Source organism: Maylandia zebra, linkage group LG15, assembly GCF_041146795.1.
Source record: "Maylandia zebra isolate NMK-2024a linkage group LG15, Mzebra_GT3a, whole genome shotgun sequence".
In the NCBI taxonomy this organism is placed as follows: Eukaryota; Metazoa; Chordata; class Actinopteri; order Cichliformes; family Cichlidae; genus Maylandia; species Maylandia zebra.
The window spans coordinates 39,765,403-39,781,844 of NC_135181.1; the positions used below are offsets into that span (position 1 = coordinate 39,765,403).

At 44.9% G+C, this 16,442-nt stretch overlaps 1 protein-coding gene across 1 annotated transcript; it reads left to right on the forward strand.

Moving 5' to 3' along the window:
• The first annotated feature begins 5,343 nt into the window (after positions 1–5,343).
• LOC143412555 (uncharacterized) lies at positions 5,344–14,231 on the forward strand. The gene is made up of 5 exons (XM_076873610.1): positions 5,344–5,805; positions 6,052–6,603; positions 7,151–7,402; positions 11,150–11,216; positions 14,158–14,231. The coding sequence occupies exons 1-5, from the start codon at positions 5,422–5,424 to the stop codon at positions 14,229–14,231; spliced, it is 1,329 nt and encodes a 442-aa protein (XP_076729725.1). The 5' UTR covers positions 5,344–5,421.
• The last annotated feature ends 2,211 nt before the right edge of the window (positions 14,232–16,442 follow it).

The following is a 16,442-nucleotide window of genomic DNA, read 5'->3' on the forward strand; positions in this document are numbered from 1 at the left end:
GATGTAAGGTGGAGAACATGCCCCCTACAGCGCACTGACGCCATGGTGCACTATGTGGTGAATGAAATTTTTCAGCTGAGAAGTCGAACAGCGCTTCAAAATGGCTAACCCACTACATGGTGGACATGGAGCTAAACAATCTCAACACAGCACCTGACACGTTTAACGAAATGCTCCATTTGTACTGATGCAGTGAAGATGATGGTTTGTCCTCTCGCCTTCTCCAAATCAGCACAAATGATTCATGTGATTAATGCCTCACGACAGTCTTATTTTAGTTCTTAAAAAGGAAAGACAAATTGCAGCTTTTTCTGTTTTTGGTGTGTGTGTGTGTGTGTGTGTGAAGAACAGGCCGACCTGTGTTTTTGTGTGTATGCATAATTTCATCTGGGTTATGTATCCAGGGCAGCTCTGACCGATGTTCTCTTCTAGACCTGGAGTAGGTGTGATTTATTCCCTCCGTATGATCTGCACAACTCCTATTTTTTTCCACGCTTTGGGTGATTTAGCAGCAGGGGTATTAAGACAGATGTGGAACCAGAATCTGTTGAGACACACGGTAAACATAAAGTGTGTTTCTTCACATATGTACACGGGGATTTAATGCGATTTCATTTCTCGGTAACAGAAGCAGAAGTAAGAGGAAAGAGAAGAAGAAATAAGCCTTCATCAGTGCGCTGCACTCTGCAATTAAATGAGTTTATTAAAATTAGTAATTAGAATGTGCCAAAGAAATACAGCGAAGCACAATATCATTTTATTAACATCAAACTAATTGCAGTAAGTAAATGACACATATGAGAAAATAAAATCTAATTACAGATGAAGTTGAGTCCTTTTTATTTAGGGAACCCCTAATTGCACTTTTATAATTGGTGCAGCATAAGATGCCCCACGCCTGTGGACTCCTAATGGGGATCTAGAACTATAATTTCAGTTAAAAAAAATAAAAACTTTCTTAATTCCCTTCACAATCATGACTCTCCAGAGCTAAAACCATTTGTGCTGTGTGTCACCTGATGAAGTGTGCTCATATGGCAGCTTGCACCCCCCTCCACCTCCAACAACGCTCACCATGCATGCAGCTAGCAAGCTGAGCTGAGTGGAGAGCTGAGCCGAGGGAGGAGAAGATGGAGTGCGGCTCCGCCTTTCTGTCTCAGGGTGACAAGGTTTCTCCTCCACACCTTCACATTCGTCTAATGAGGTGATAAAGTGAATGAATGAGGCATGAAAGGAGACATGCTGCTGGGGCCCTTAGATGCCACTCCCCACCCTGCATCATTTTGCTTCTCGGTACATTGTGGTTGAGGACAGAAAAAGGCTCACAGGAGGATGAGGCAATTTCTGCAATGTGTCTGCAAGACATTTATCCATCCTAGGTGGCATGCACACAGCCTATACGATATGTGCTTGTTACGACCGCTGTGGAAAAAAGGAGGACAGGAGGGCTAAGATGGGCAAAGATTTGTAAAATCATAACTGAATTCTGGAACTGCTACAAAAGGCAAATGGTAGAGCTTTATAGTACACACTACCACCACCACCAAAAGAAAAGGTGTTATTCACCAGCTCAACTCGGTACAAGTTCTTCTTGTCTCTGAATAACGCCGTGAAACAAAAGAGCTTCTTTCACTTTGACTATTCAGCCATGTAAATTTTTCACATTCGGCCATTTCTTTGTCATGAAAAGCAACCCACTCAAAGCCTTTTACTCAAGCAAGCCAGTGCTGTCGCTTTTGAGAGATACAGTACCAAGCAAATTTATTCGGTGAAGTTTAATTCAGACGCTCTTTTTGGGGGTGAAAGAAAAGATACCGAGCCAAAATGACTTTTGATATTTTTAAACTAGGTATACTTTTCAGATTATTATGCCACGGGTCGTTGTTAAGTTTCAGGCAGCTCATTTGGCCGTAACGGAGGACGTTTCAAAGAGAGTGTATTTCTAATGTTTTGACATGCGAGATAAAGCAGAGGCTGTGTTTTTTAATTAGCAGAGTTGGAATTTGAATAGGCTCAGCATTTAAAGTGTGTTGGAGAAGGGGATTGTGATATCGTGCGATGATCAGTTGCGAAAGCATAAAACATCAAATATATCCTTCTGGCTCACCAACCGCCTCCCACAAAAAAGCCAGGGGGTATTAATGACTAATAGCTACCTGACTCACGCTGTTAGCAGTGATTCAGATATTGACGTCCTTTCAATCACAGTTTGTTGCTTCCATTCAAAGTCTGAATTCCAAAACAATGTTGTGCGGCTGGAGGGTGAGGAAAAGTCTTGGTTTCGGACAGATACTGCAGATTAGTGCGATTCTGGAAATAATGACTCTCCGCTAACAATCTAATCTGTCAGTCCAAACACTGAGAAAGGCTCTGTGTTTCACATCCCAGTGAACAGATTGGCAGATTGTCTGTAGCCACGACAGACTGTAGATCATATCCTTATGGTGCTTCCAGGGAGCTACAGTGGGGCTCAGGCTTATTAACCAAATCCTCATATCAAAGGAAAGTAACCGGGAATCATCAGACAGAAGACCATCTCAAACACAAGAGTCTTGTTTATAGTTCTTTTGCCTCTTGGTAACAAATATAGGGCACTGAGAAAAGCACCTACAGTACAGTGTATGCACAGCAGCTGCTTAAATGGGGAATAAATAACACCCACTGAACCTCAGCTTGAAGATAACACCCTACCTGGGAAGCAGAAGTGTAAGTGCTTAGCCCAGGAGGCAGGCCTGGGAGCAGAACGGCAGGAGAGCTCAATTGGTATTCCTGCTTGAGTTGCATCCCAGAAGGCCAGCCCTCATAAATAATATGATAATGCTGTATTTCCACTGCTGCTGAGGTTAGCTGTATGGCAGCTAAGGAACAAAGCACAGTACTATGAGAGTGACCCGAGGTGAGTGGCAGGGACTGGCAGCGGCGGGTTCATCTCGGGGTTATTGCACTCGCCACCAGTCGGAAGCTAAGGAGACGAACGGCGTTGACAAGTTTAATCAAACTGTGTCAAGTTTGACAAGTGCAAGAACAGGACTGTAAAAATGTCTGACAACGGCCCGTGTTTATGCAGAAGGAGCAGCGCTGCTGGCACAGATCATTTACCCAGGGTTTGAGATCTGTCTAGAAAATGCTCAGGCCCCTTGTTTAAGCAGAGGGGATCTTAAGCTGCTCCTTTGCTGACCCAATCTTTCAAAACAAACCATGCTCCTGGCAGACAGGGTATAAGAGTGGAAACATCAAATTTAACACTGCCACAGGGCACAGAGACGGGAAAATACAGGTTCAGTTTCTTCTTTCACCACTGGCAAGGAGGTGATGGCTCCCTGAAATCAACAGACACAGAGGCTTCAGAGGAGCTTCTGCAGAGAACAGCGAAACAGCAGATTCTGACATCTGGATGCAGCAGGGATTTCTACTGTAATGGCACTTTATCTCTTTGGGTTCACTGTAAGGATGATATGTTAACAATGTATGTACAGTTATTATCCCATAGACTGAGGTTTTTTGTTTTTATCTCTGTGTCATTCTTTGCCTCTCTCTTCCTCCCGCCCTCATATCTTTCTGGCTTCACTTCATATGTCACATTCAGTGTTTGTAATATTTTTAGCTCAAGTGTTTGCATACTCTGTCAGCAGAGGATTTTTTTCCCTGACATATCACCCCAGAACAATATAGGGAACCACTTAGATGTAAGCGGTAGTTGCCAGCTGAGATGGATTTCGTAAACTGTAATTTAATATTGTGCAGAGTGTTCCTTAGTGTAATGGCTTTACATTTCACAGCAATGAAAATGCTATATGTGGAGACATAGTCTCACTTATAGCACATCGGCTACACAGTACTTTAGATTATTAGAGGGTAAAGCTCTGATATGAATGCTGTGGTACGCTCCATCGGGCGTAGTTTTCCCAAACAATGAGCCCAACACATTTCTTTGATAGCTGACACAGCACTCTCTGTATCACACTATGATCACTCAGACTAATTTCAGGTCTTCTGAGGGTTATTTCTGTCATCATTTCAAAGCTGAAAAGGTAGTTCCCCTCATTAACATATCTATATCCTTCATCTTTTTCAAGGGTATTGACGTGTTTATGTTTACGATCCCTTAAGAGCATTTCCAAAAATCCTTTCAGAACAAGTTGACTCATGAGATTATTGCTGCTATAAAATATTCAACAGTGAGTCGTGTTCTTCATTTTAACAGTAATCTCATACACTTCACCTGGTATTGAGAAGATGCAAAAAAATGACAGTTTGTTTAACATGAACATGCAAACTGCACACAGAAAGGAAACTCAGGACCTTCTTGCTGTTCGGCAACAGTGCTAACCACCATGCCACCGTGCTGCCCAATTAATATTAATAATAATAATGTCTTTGGTATTTAGACCCCCTTTGCTCCAACTTGTGGGCCTTAATGTCCAATAAATGGCCTCTACTGCTACAAGATACATTTTTTTCAGTGTTTTAAAAATCCTAAATGTTCAATACAAATTTTGACCTACAGAGAGATATATTGCTTTGCATGCAAAATGTGCAAAACACCCCAAACAAACAAACAAAAAGCCTCTGACACAAAGAGAACTGCGCTGCTTTTGGTTGTACTTGCCAACTGAAGTAAACAAGGGAAATAATACTAGTCTTCACCACTTCCCTGTCAAAAAGAAGAGGAGAGAGCAAAGTGGCTGTGAATTAACACAAGTTCCAACAGACTTTCGGTTTTGATGCTGCAGGTTATAAGCGAAAGCTAAAATTAGGTGCTGCATCTACAATTTTCTCACACAAAGAGTCCAAATGACCTGCGAGCCAGTGGTCATAATCTTGATCATGGAGGAACCTGACAGTTCGGTCAGTTCAGCCGTCTCTCAAGTGTTCAGAGTCTTTCTGTCATGGTCCTGGGTTGTTGACCCAGCGTTTTGTGTTTTGTGATTATTTCCCTCTGTTCTAGTTATTCTGTGTCCCCTTGTGTCCGGTTCGGGTTCTAGATTTCCTGTTTTGTTCTGAAAGTCTGTGTCTGTTGTCATTGTGTTCAGCTTGTGTCCTCCAGTCATCATGTGTATTCAGATCAGCTGTTCTTCCCTCCTGTGTGCGATTACCCGATTACCTTGTGTGTGTGTGTGTATATATAGTGGGTGTCGGTCTGTGTTCGTTGTCGGCTCGTCTGTGTTTCTTGGTATCCTGGTCCTTGGTCTGCGTCTCTCTGCTCCGCTCTCCGTTTTGTAAGATTTCAGGTTTGCTCTTTAGTTTCTCCCAGTTTAGGTTTCCGTTTGTAATTACTCGTGCTTCATTGCCTGTTTTTGCCACTACCACCCTGTAAATAAAACGTCATTCGTATCATCAGTTTGCTGCATTTTGGGTCCTCCTTTTCCTCCACACCACACGGCTCCCTCCCCCAGCCGTGACAGTACGAGCCGACCAAACATGGACCCAGCGGCATCCGCACCTCCCGAGGAGCTTCGGGAGGAACTAATTGACTCTGTTTCCAGGTTGGTTAACCTATGGCTCGAGCATGAGGGGGAAGAGTGTCTCCGCGCTGTAGAAGCCAGGCTACAGCAGCTCATCTCTGCTCACTCCTGGCTGCTGGACTCTCTTCACCCGCTCGCACAGGACTTCATACTCAACGAACTGCACCTTCACCCACCAGCCGCTACCGCTTCCCAACTCAGCCCGGCGGCGAAGATTTTGCCCGGCCCGCCGGAGGTTTTGCCCGGCCCGCCGGAGGTTTTGCCCGGGAGGAAGCGACGATCGCGCCGTCGGCGCATCACCCCACAGCCGAAGACTAGGACTTTGGAACTGCCAGCTGTGGTGAGTGAAAAGGACCCTTTTTCTGTTTTGGACTGTGTGTCTGTTTATTCCGGGGCTGTGTTTTTTGAGTCGGCTGCCCTGCCGGTAGCTCAGTTAGCTGCCCAGCAGCCACTAGCTCAGTTAGCCACTCAACCGTCACCCCCATTACAGTCACAGCCAGACCTATTAGACACTTGGTTACAATCCATAGCTCAGTCAATAGCTCAGTTGACAAGAGACTCATCCGCCTTATTATCACCTATTCAGCCATCGTTGTCACCAACTCCTCCTGCACAACAAGTTAAGTCCATCCAACCCGGAAAGAACTATTTTTCACCTGTTCATGTCAAGCAGAGAGACACACCACATAATATTGTAATCAGTCCTCAAAAGCTGGCCAGCCCAGAGACTGTGACACACTCCAGGGCCTCCCCAGAGGCTGGGTCCCAGCCCCCGGCCGACTCTGGACCCCTGGAGATTAAGAAGCCAGCTGAGGACTGTATCCGGCTGTCGCTGCCCGAGCTGGGTCAATGCTCTGTGCAGCTGCAGTCTGCCTTGTGTTTGCCAGAGGCCCGTGTGCCTGCTGGTTCTGACCCGTACCTGCCAGAGGCCCGTGTGCCTGCTGGTTCTGACCCGTGCCTGCCAGAGGCCCGTGCGCCTACTGGTTCTGAACTGTGCCTGCCAGAGGCCCGTGCGCCTGCTGGTTCTGAACTGTGCCTGCCAGAGGCCCATGCGCCTACTGGTTCTGACCTGTGTGTTCCAGGGGCCCCGGTGCCCACTGGTCCAGAGACTGTTTTCACTGGGGGGCCCGAGGAGCCCGTCCAGCCTCCTGCTTCGCCTGCTGGGGGGCCCGAGGAGCCCGTCCAGCCTCCTGCTTCGCCTGCTGGGGGGCCCGAGGAGCCCGTCCAGCCTCCTGTCTCGCCAGCTGGATGGCCCGAGGAGCCCGTCCAGCCTCAAGACTCGTCAGCTGGGGGGCCCGAGGAGCCCGTCCAGCTGCCAACTGCAGCCTCATCATCCTCGCCAGCTGCAGCTTCATCCACGCCACGGGCAGCAGCAGCTTCTTCCACGCCTGCAGCGCTACAGTCTCCGGCTTCCACGCCGTCGCCTGCTGCAGCCTCATCATCCTCGCCAGCTGCAGCCTCCGAGCCTTCATCCTCGCCCGGTGCAGCATCGTCATCTGCCTTGCCTGGCCCGGCTGCAGCCTCGTCATCTGCCTCGCCTGGTCCGGCCTCTGCTTCAGCCTCGTCATCTGCCTCGCCTGGTCCGGCCTCTGCTTCAGCCTCGTCTGGTCCGGCCTCTGCTTCAGCCGCGCCTGGTCCGGCCTCCGCTTCAGCTTCAGCCGCGCCTGGTCCGGCCTCCGCTTCAGCTTCAGCCGCGCCTGGACCAGCCGCTGCTTCAGCTTCAGCCGCGCCTGGACCAGCCGCTGCTTCGGTCTCGTCTGGTGCTGCGACGGCCACGCCACCTTCGGGTCCCGAACTGCCGCCTCGACATCGGCGGTCATCTACCAGGCCGCTGGTGGAGCGTCATCGTCAATATGGACGACCTCCTAGACGCCGCAGCTGCCTTCCGCGCGGTCGGCCTCCAGACTTGTGTCATCGTCGCCATTGCTGTCCGCACGGTCGGCCGCCTGAACGGTTTCCTCGTCGCCGCCGTTGCTGTCTGCACGGTCGGCCGCCTGAACGGTTTCCCCGTCGCTGCCGTGTGCACGGTCGGCCCCCTGAACTGCCTCCACTCCGCCACCGCTGCCTTCCGCTCGGTCGGCTTATGGATCTACGTCGCCGACGTGGCTGGCCTCAGAAGATGAACTGTCCTGGATTTCTGAGTTGTCAGCCTCCGGGCCGGCCTCCTGAACTGTGTTTTGTTCTCGTGCTCCAGCATGTGTGTTTTTGTTTTGGACAATTCTCTCGGTTCGCTGGAGCTTGTGTTGGTCCCTCCGTCCTGGGCCCCCGCCGCCCGCCCTGGGTTGGTCGTCTGTTTTTGTTTTGGGCTGTCTGGAGCCAGCCCTTGGAGGGGGGGTACTGTCATGGTCCTGGGTCGTTGACCCAGCGTTTTGTGTTTTGTGATTATTTCCCTCTGTTCTAGTTATTCTGTGTCCTCCCCCCTTGTGTCCGGTTCGGGTTCTAGATTTCCTGTTTTGTTCTGAAAGTCTGTGTCTGTTGTCATTGTGTTCAGCTTGTGTCCTCCAGTCATCATGTGTATTCAGATCAGCTGTTCTTCCCTCCTGTGTGCGATTACCCGATTACCTTGTGTGTGTGTGTGTGTGTGTGTGTGTGTGTGTGTGTATATATAGTGGGTGTCGGTCTGTGTTCGTTGTCGGCTCGTCTGTGTTTCTTGGTATCCTGGTCCTTGGTCTGCGTCTCTCTGCTCCGCTCTCCGTTTTGTAAGATTTCAGGTTTGCTCTTTAGTTTCTCCCAGTTTAGGTTTCCGTTTGTAATTACTCGTGCTTCATTGCCTGTTTTTGCCACTACCACCCTGTAAATAAAACGTCATTCGTATCATCAGTTTGCTGCATTTTGGGTCCTCCTTTTCCTCCACACCACACGGCTCCCTCCCCCAGCCGTGACACTTTCAAGTCTTTTTGCATAAAGAAACACGACATTCAGCGAGCCGACCGGGGTGAACAAACTCTCGATTAGGATAGAGGACCAGTTGCACCAAAGCACTCTCACCTCTGCGCCTCTGTCACCTCTGGACCATTGCAACAACATGATTTTTTTTTTTCTTTTTCAGTCATTTTTTGTAGATTTGCTGCCTTTCTTTGAAACATTGTCCTGCTGCACAGCCATCCTTGTTGGGCAGATAGCTTCACATTTGACTACGGCATGCTTTGACATACGTGTTCAGTCTTTTTCTAATTGTATTGTCACATCTTTAACATTGAACATACTAACTGAGGTCTGTAGAGTCTTCGATGTAGCTCTTGGCTTTTTTGCCATGTCTGTGAGCATTTCACAGTCTGACCTTGGGGTGAAATTGCTGAGAATATCGACCCCTGGGTAGACTGTAGTTGTGTTTTAACACATACCTGAATGCTCCAGACCTGCAGAATGCCAAAAACATCTGTTTTCATAGAGGAGCTCGCACTTGTTGATGATCAGTTAATCAAGCGTATCTGACTGGCAGCACCTGCACAGCAAAATCTCCAGTGTTAAATTAACACTAGAGAGTGTCTATATGGGTCCACTCCTCTGAGTGTTAAATACAACACTGTTGAGTGTTAAATTAACACTTTTGACAGTGTTATATGTTTAAAAGTAACCTAGTCAATTTAGAAGATTAACAATGGCTAACACTGAGCAGTGCTGATTTTCTAACACTGGAATATTTCTAACATTTTGAGTTATTTTCCAGTGTTAGAAAATCAGCACTGCTCAGTGTTAGCCATTGTTAATCTTCTAAACTGACTAGGTTACTTTTAAACATATAACACTGTCAAAAGTGTTAATTTAACACTCACCAGTGTTGTATTTAACACTCAGAGGTGTGGACCCATATAGACACTCTCTAGTGTTAATTTAACACTGGAGATTTTGCTGTGTGGCTGTTACTTAACCTCTTAATTCCTATAAAAGCAGTTAGGGTGCACTTTGTGTTTTACAGGATGGCATAAAGACCTGATTTCACATGATTTTATATTTAAAAGACAAACTGCAGCCTCTTCCCAACTCTGTCTTTTTCAAGTAACACTTTTATGGCTAGAAAATGCATTCTTCCCACTTCATGCACATGCCTGTTATTGGATTTAAGCTATGGTAGACGTATCATACGGTTAGAAAATCATGGAATCAGCATTATTATTGCCTTGTATTTTTTTGCTGGATAATCTCTTGAAAAAACTAAAACTTAATTTGAAAAGAGACATAGATCAAACTAAGGTAGAAGTTGTTGCTATCAGAAGGATGTGTGAGTTTTCAATATATATTGTGACAAAAACAGACACATTTTTACATCCATTATTTTCTTCTTATTATTTTAATTCCAACAAAAGCTGCACATTAATTTGACATTCAGAAGAGCCAATGGCAGATCTCTTGAAGCAAAAGCAGAGACGACATTGTTAAAGCTAAAAATATCTGAGAACGTAAATAAAATGTTCTTTCTCAAGGGCAGCTGTCAGTTTTCATGAAATCGTATGAGCAGAGTTGGAACCAGCAGCCACAGAGGTCATCATTAACAGAGATTAAGATTAAATTTGTTTTATTGGGGGATTTTCATTTCTGCTACCTGAAGTTTCATTACGTTTGGCCAGCTGACAGAAATAATGTTTAGTGGCTTTAGCTGATGAAGCTCTGATGTTACTGTTCATGTGTTAAAGAAAGCAGAATGCTGCATTTTGTTTATTTTATGGCATTAACAGCATTTTCCCAGTAATTCAGAGTCGGTTTGACATTCGTGGATAAAAGTGTCAATAATCTGAGTTTCTCTCAGCCCTCTTTGTGACGTCTGTTGTCTGCTTGCTAGACAGACGCACCTGCAGTGTTTATTTCGATAATATGATGGCCCAGTATTCCAGGAGCTTTTGCAGTGTGTCACACACAGTCATGGGGAGAAGAGCCAGTGCAGTGTGTCAGAGTTGATTTCTGCTAGCAGTGAGGGCAACACTCAAACCGCTCGATTGACAAAGTCTGCCTGGAGGCTCCATTTTGAGCAAAGGGGAGGGCTTCATCTCACAGTGAGGGCGCGATGTGGAGTTTTACCTTTGCTGTCAGTGAAACACAATAGAATTCATGGCAGACTTAATATCGATTTGCTACAGAAGTCATTCTTTTCTCGCCCTCAGAGTTAAAAACAAAGCAAGCTTTTGTCTCTGTTTCCCCTCACCTACCTCCCTCACCTTATTGCTGTGCACACGCAGCTGTTAAAACATTAAGTGAGAATCCTGTCATCCCCCAGCTTAATATGTTCATAATAAGCAAAATATCTGCTGGAGTTTAATTGTGTTGTGATACAACACAGGCACTGAACAGACACAGGCTTTCTAAAGGTACATTAAGGCATTTTGCTTTCTTTTGCATAAATGCCGGTAGTCCTGCGAAGGCCAACCAATATGGAGAAGAAAAAAAAGCTAATAAGAAATTCACAGCCCTCCAATATTCAATTTTATCCATATAGTGCCAAATCACAACAACAGTTGCAGCAAGGCACTATATATATTGTAAAGTCCGTATAATAACACAGAGATATCCATCTACCCATCCTGTGTGAGGGTTATGGGTGGATTGGAGTTAAGCTATCTGTAATGGAGCAAGTGGTGGGGTACACCTTGCACAGTCTATTGCAAGGTTAACACAGAACACACACTATTCACGCCTATGGCAGATTTAGAATTAACAGTTAACCTAATAAGCATGTTGTGGGACTGCAGGGGGACGCTGTAGCCCACGTGGGTGATGGTGGTGCATGTGGGCTCTGCATGGGGGTGTGGGGTGGGGGTAACCAGGTTACTTTGGACGTTTTTGCTGCAAGGTTACTGTGCTGACCAACCCCCCCTCTCTCTCTCGCTCTCTCAGTGATAGTCTTTCACAGTGGACATAGACACCAGCTATCAGCCACCACTAAAGCAGACTTGAGATCTCTTCTCAGGGATGTCAATCCCCACTCACACCTTGCTTCAAGTGACCTCAATAGCTCACATGATATTAGAGCGGGGCAATGTCTTACAGAGGTTTCACACCTTGGCTGTAGTGACGGCAGTGGCCTGTGCCTATTTTCACACCTTGGCTCATGTGACAACTAACATGATTAATAGTGGGTTAATGACCCACAGGAGCGCCTCTAGGGGTTAAATACCTGGGACTCTCTTCAGCTATTTTAGAGCTGAGGAAGCGTCTTGGATGAGAGGCTTCACAAACCTAAAGGAGATCAATTGCCTTCTTTTCAAGCAGTTGAAATTACAATGACTTGGATGAATGAGACCCCAAACAGAGATATGACAAGGTAGTAAATACATTAGAGGGTTACCTAGGCAACGAGAATGTAGGCTAGCAACTGACTGTCATCTTCAAAGTGATGACTTTTATGATGGAATCTAAATGCCAGCATGACCTGCTATTCCAGATGCCAGCTGATGATAATACAATTCCTTGATATGATGCTAAATCTAAGTCAAACCTGCTCCTTAAAAAATGTCACCAAAAATATACACATCGTTCATGATGCTGCCTGGTTTCCATTCTGTGATTTATTTTTAGCTAGCTCTGTTTAGCAAGCTAAACCATTAAAGCTATACCATTAATCAGTGCAATGGCTTCCAAAGTATAGCATTACTGTAATCACATTTACATTTTTCAGTAACCCAACATTGTAGTGTGTTACTGTGCTAAATTCAGTAGTCACAGTTGAAACTATGCCATTACGTGTATTATAAAGCTTTCAGCACGATAGAACGGTTTGAGAGCACAGAGATGGAAGACGGTGGCGCTATCTACACAAGAGTGTAGACATGGACGTCACTCTTATTTTGATTTCAAGAAGGACCAAGAGTGCGATGGTAAAGTGCAAACTGCATCCGAGACGGAAATTTCCTCCCAAGCATCAGGTAGCATGCTAGCGCAAAGCTAGCAAAGAACCCAGAATGATGCTAAAGCTGAGCAACCCCAGCTCTGCAGACGGAGCCTGGCCTTCATCAGGTAGCAAAAGCAGTTATGAGGAGTGTGGCTTGGAGCATTACATTTCTACTTTCCATTTCTACTCGTTCTTTCGGCTGGTTTTCAACTTTGCTTTGGGTTGTTACGTTTTGTGTTCACACATAAGCGCTGAGTGTGAACTGGGGCCTCATGTTTCACATTCACATTGTTCAAGTAGGTGAATCAGTCAGTAGGACCCATGATCCCTGTATGAATTTGAAATCATTCTTGATATCCTCAGCAAAAATAATGATTTCTTGTGTATCAACTTCATATTCTTGTGTTGAGTGTGGATGGTTAGGTGTTGATAGGATCTCATGGGAGATTAGTGATGCAGTTTAGATTTCAGAACAAATAATGCTTCCTTTTAAAAAGTAATTCTTTTGTTAATGCTACTGTATATCACTTCCATATCTTTAATTTGTAACTAAATACATATTTGTGTTACTCTCTGTATAGTTTAATATTCATCTCTACATTTTATTGTGAGTTCAAAGTGTCTGACTCACCACTGCATTTATGATTTGGTGGGTTGTCCATCACTAACCACTCTAAGAAAACAACACTGGTATATTTCTCTGTAAATCGATTCTAACTAAAAATTGTCTGTCCCAGCAACAGTTACCAGCTACGCTCATCTAAACGGTTGCTTTTTGATGTGCCTGACAGTCCTGACAGATCTGGGGAAACAGCATTTTCTTACTATCCACCTTAAACATGGAATACTTTACGCTTCTTTTGATGAATTTAAAGGCAAAATAACGAATGCAGTGAAGGAGACTTGTAGATGTTTCTTTTGAGAAGCTATTTTAATGTTTTATGTCGTAGATATTTAGATTTGTATTTTATGTTATATATATCAGTTTGGCTGCTATCTTGTAAAGGAGATTGTGATCTCAAGCAGACTTCCTGGTAAAATAAAGGCAACGATATTGAGTTCCTACCCACGATCTGAAGAGCCAGTTTGCTTTTGTCAGTATTGTACAAGAAGTATTTACTGACCTCACCTTTAAAATAAAAAAAACATCCACAAACAGCGAGGTAGCACTGCTAAACTACCACGTTAGTGAAAGTGGTCCTTAGGATTCAACACTATGCCAGTCTGTGCATCCATAAAATCTATGCAAGCACTTTAACTAACACTTAAATGCAGACTATGAATGCAATTTCTAGGAGACATGGTTGGCCAAGTTGCACATTGCATAATGTCCTTTTAATAGTTATTCTGCAAAATGCAATCATTTACAGAGGAATGATTCGGTTCTTTTGATGATTTCATGCGCCTCGAAAGCTTGAAAAAGCTATGATGCGCTGAATTCTGACACCATTGGTCATGTTTCTAGGTGTTCCACTCTCAATTCAGGTCAATGTGGGATACTGTGAAGGCATTGGTGCAAGAACGCTTGAATGTCCATCAATATGCTTCACTCACTAGAGAGACATGTTGAAAATCCCTACAGGACCAGAGAAAAAGGGAGAATGAAGTGTGTTAAAAAAGCCCACTGGGTGAGTGACAAGTCACAGAGAGGCAGGAGGACATTGCATTGCCACGCTGACATTCCCTCTCTGTTAGGGAGGTTACTGCCAAAGATATAGCAAATCCTGTGGTGCTTTCACAGGGAGCAGCTGACACACACGGGTGCGCAAACACACACACATTGGTAAGCTTCATAGGTCTTGTCGAGCCACTTTAACCTCAACCTCAACCTCATGCGACCCTTAACCATCACCTTTCTTTTGCTCTCAGAGTTTTCAGGCATCCTGTACCAAGCCAGGTATTTCAAATTTGCCCCTGTGCCCTGTGGGCTTGAGGAGCTGTAGTGCACCGGCTGTAAACAGTAGGTGTGACATGGCAGATGGAAGGAGCGGTGGGAGACTAGGTGAGTCTTGCTGTCCTATGGTGAGTCCCCTGGGCTGCAAGTGGAAAGTGACCGCTGTAATTAATCCATTTTCACCACTTTTTTTACTCCAAATATTGAGCCTCATGGGTGTTCACTGAAGGACACCAAGTACAGCAAATTTCAACTTTTTTTTAACCTCTCTCGAATTGGTGGGCGACAGAGGGAGAGATACTGTGTGCAGGCTCAAAGGTAATACTACAGAGCCGTGGTAAATGGAGGTCACAGTGAACTAAACTGAATGAAATCCAAACATTTTTTGCATGGCTCATTTCGAGATGGTTCTCATACATCAATCAAGTTACAATGTAATGCATAAAGGATTCAAAGACACTGGAAAGGATCATCTTCCCAGTGCAAACGTTTCAATGTCTGGAATGTCTTAGGAAAGGAAACAGTCTTAGACTAGGCTTCAACCCTTTGTTACAATAATTGTGATGCTGCTGAAATGTGCAAATCAACTTTACTGCCCACAGTTAACAGAACACCATCCTCATTTTTTGTGCCCGCAAGCAACTCGACACACACTATCACAGACAAACCCAGAAATTGGTTGAAATAATCACATTTTTCTCCCCCTTCTGCCAGTTCCCCTTCTTAAATCTATTCAGATCTCAGAGGTTGCACAGAAATTTCCATGTTGCATCATAATGAAAACATCAGATGAAAGGAAGGAACTCTTTAAAAATTGTCCCTATAGATTAACAGTGAAGCGGCAAGTATTAATTCACAGAGAACAAAGGGGTGGTGTGCTGTACAAGCATGTACACGACAAAGAATTAAGCTTGCAGTGGCCAGGTGGGCCGCTGAGTAAGAAGAGAACGTACACAGAAAAAAAAAAGGGAATCATTTCAGTTTGTGCGAGAACATGCTCACTTTGCCCGGTTACTTTTTGCTATTCAATGAAAAAACTGACCTCTAATTAACACAGGCCAAGAGTTCAAAGGTTACGGCAGTACAGAAGAAGTGCTCTTTTTTAAACAGATGACTGTTCTTGATAATATTTTCCCTTCTGCCTTGAGGTTTATAACTTTACTGCTTGGTGAAAACAGTTCACCTGAATATTATGAGATACTGAAATCTCTTTTCATCAAGGATGCACTGGATCACATTTGCATAAACTGGAGATATATAAGGTGCTGAAGGCTGGAGGCAATTGTAACAGTCTCACTTTCTCCAAAAGAAACAAGCTAGAGGGGTGAAACTGTACTCATCTCTCACCCAAAGTCTATACATTAGTGCCATACCTACGTACAACGCACAAGTAAGCCTAGAGTGTGTTACTCACCCACAGTATGCCCACTTAAGAGTAAAGTAAGCGGGCATGGTGGAGCACATGCAGTGTGATCACTAACTGCACCCACGCAGCTACGCCTTCCCTGCTGTATTAAATTAAAAATGCATGTGAGCTTCCAAAAACGGTCCCATTTAAATCGAAGAATACAAGAAGTAGAAACCTCATTTAGGAGCTCTTTTAAAAAGAAAATGTGTGCGTGAAAGAGAGCGCGAGAGCAAAAGAGAAGATTTAGGATGCTGAGACAATCCGAAGCTTTTGAGGGCTGGATCGTTAGCGCAGTGTGACGGCAGGCCAGCAGGGGAGTGAGGTGGGGGGACAATTGTACTAGGGAATGGACGAGGCAGGTGTCCCAGTGTGAGTAGGCCCTTACTCTGCACGTGCTCAGCAGGGCTTTCTCTCTGGCTCTGGAACAGGAGCGAGGTCTGTGCACCCTTATGGACGTAAAGGATTTTGGTTCTGCTGCCCAAAGTTTAGACGACTGCAGCTTTAAACTCACATGAATTGAATCGTTTGGTTAGTCGATGACAAAAACAATTGTAGACAAGAAGAATTTTAGCACAGTGCTGCTGCTGCACAGTAACAGTAAAATAGTGTGGTTGGTTTTACAGGTCATTTAAAAAAGTTTTCTACATGCAAGCGCAGGCAGATCGTTTCAGTAAAGCTGAAAAATTAAGACACACCCTTTTTTGGGGGTGTCAAATATCAGTGCCATTAGCAGTTAACTGTACGTTGCAACATCAGTAAATCCATTTGCTCACTTAGTTTAAATATTTTACTCCCTATATTTTGTGCTCTCTCTCTCACAATAAAACCCAGCTTTTGCTTAGTAAACCTGAC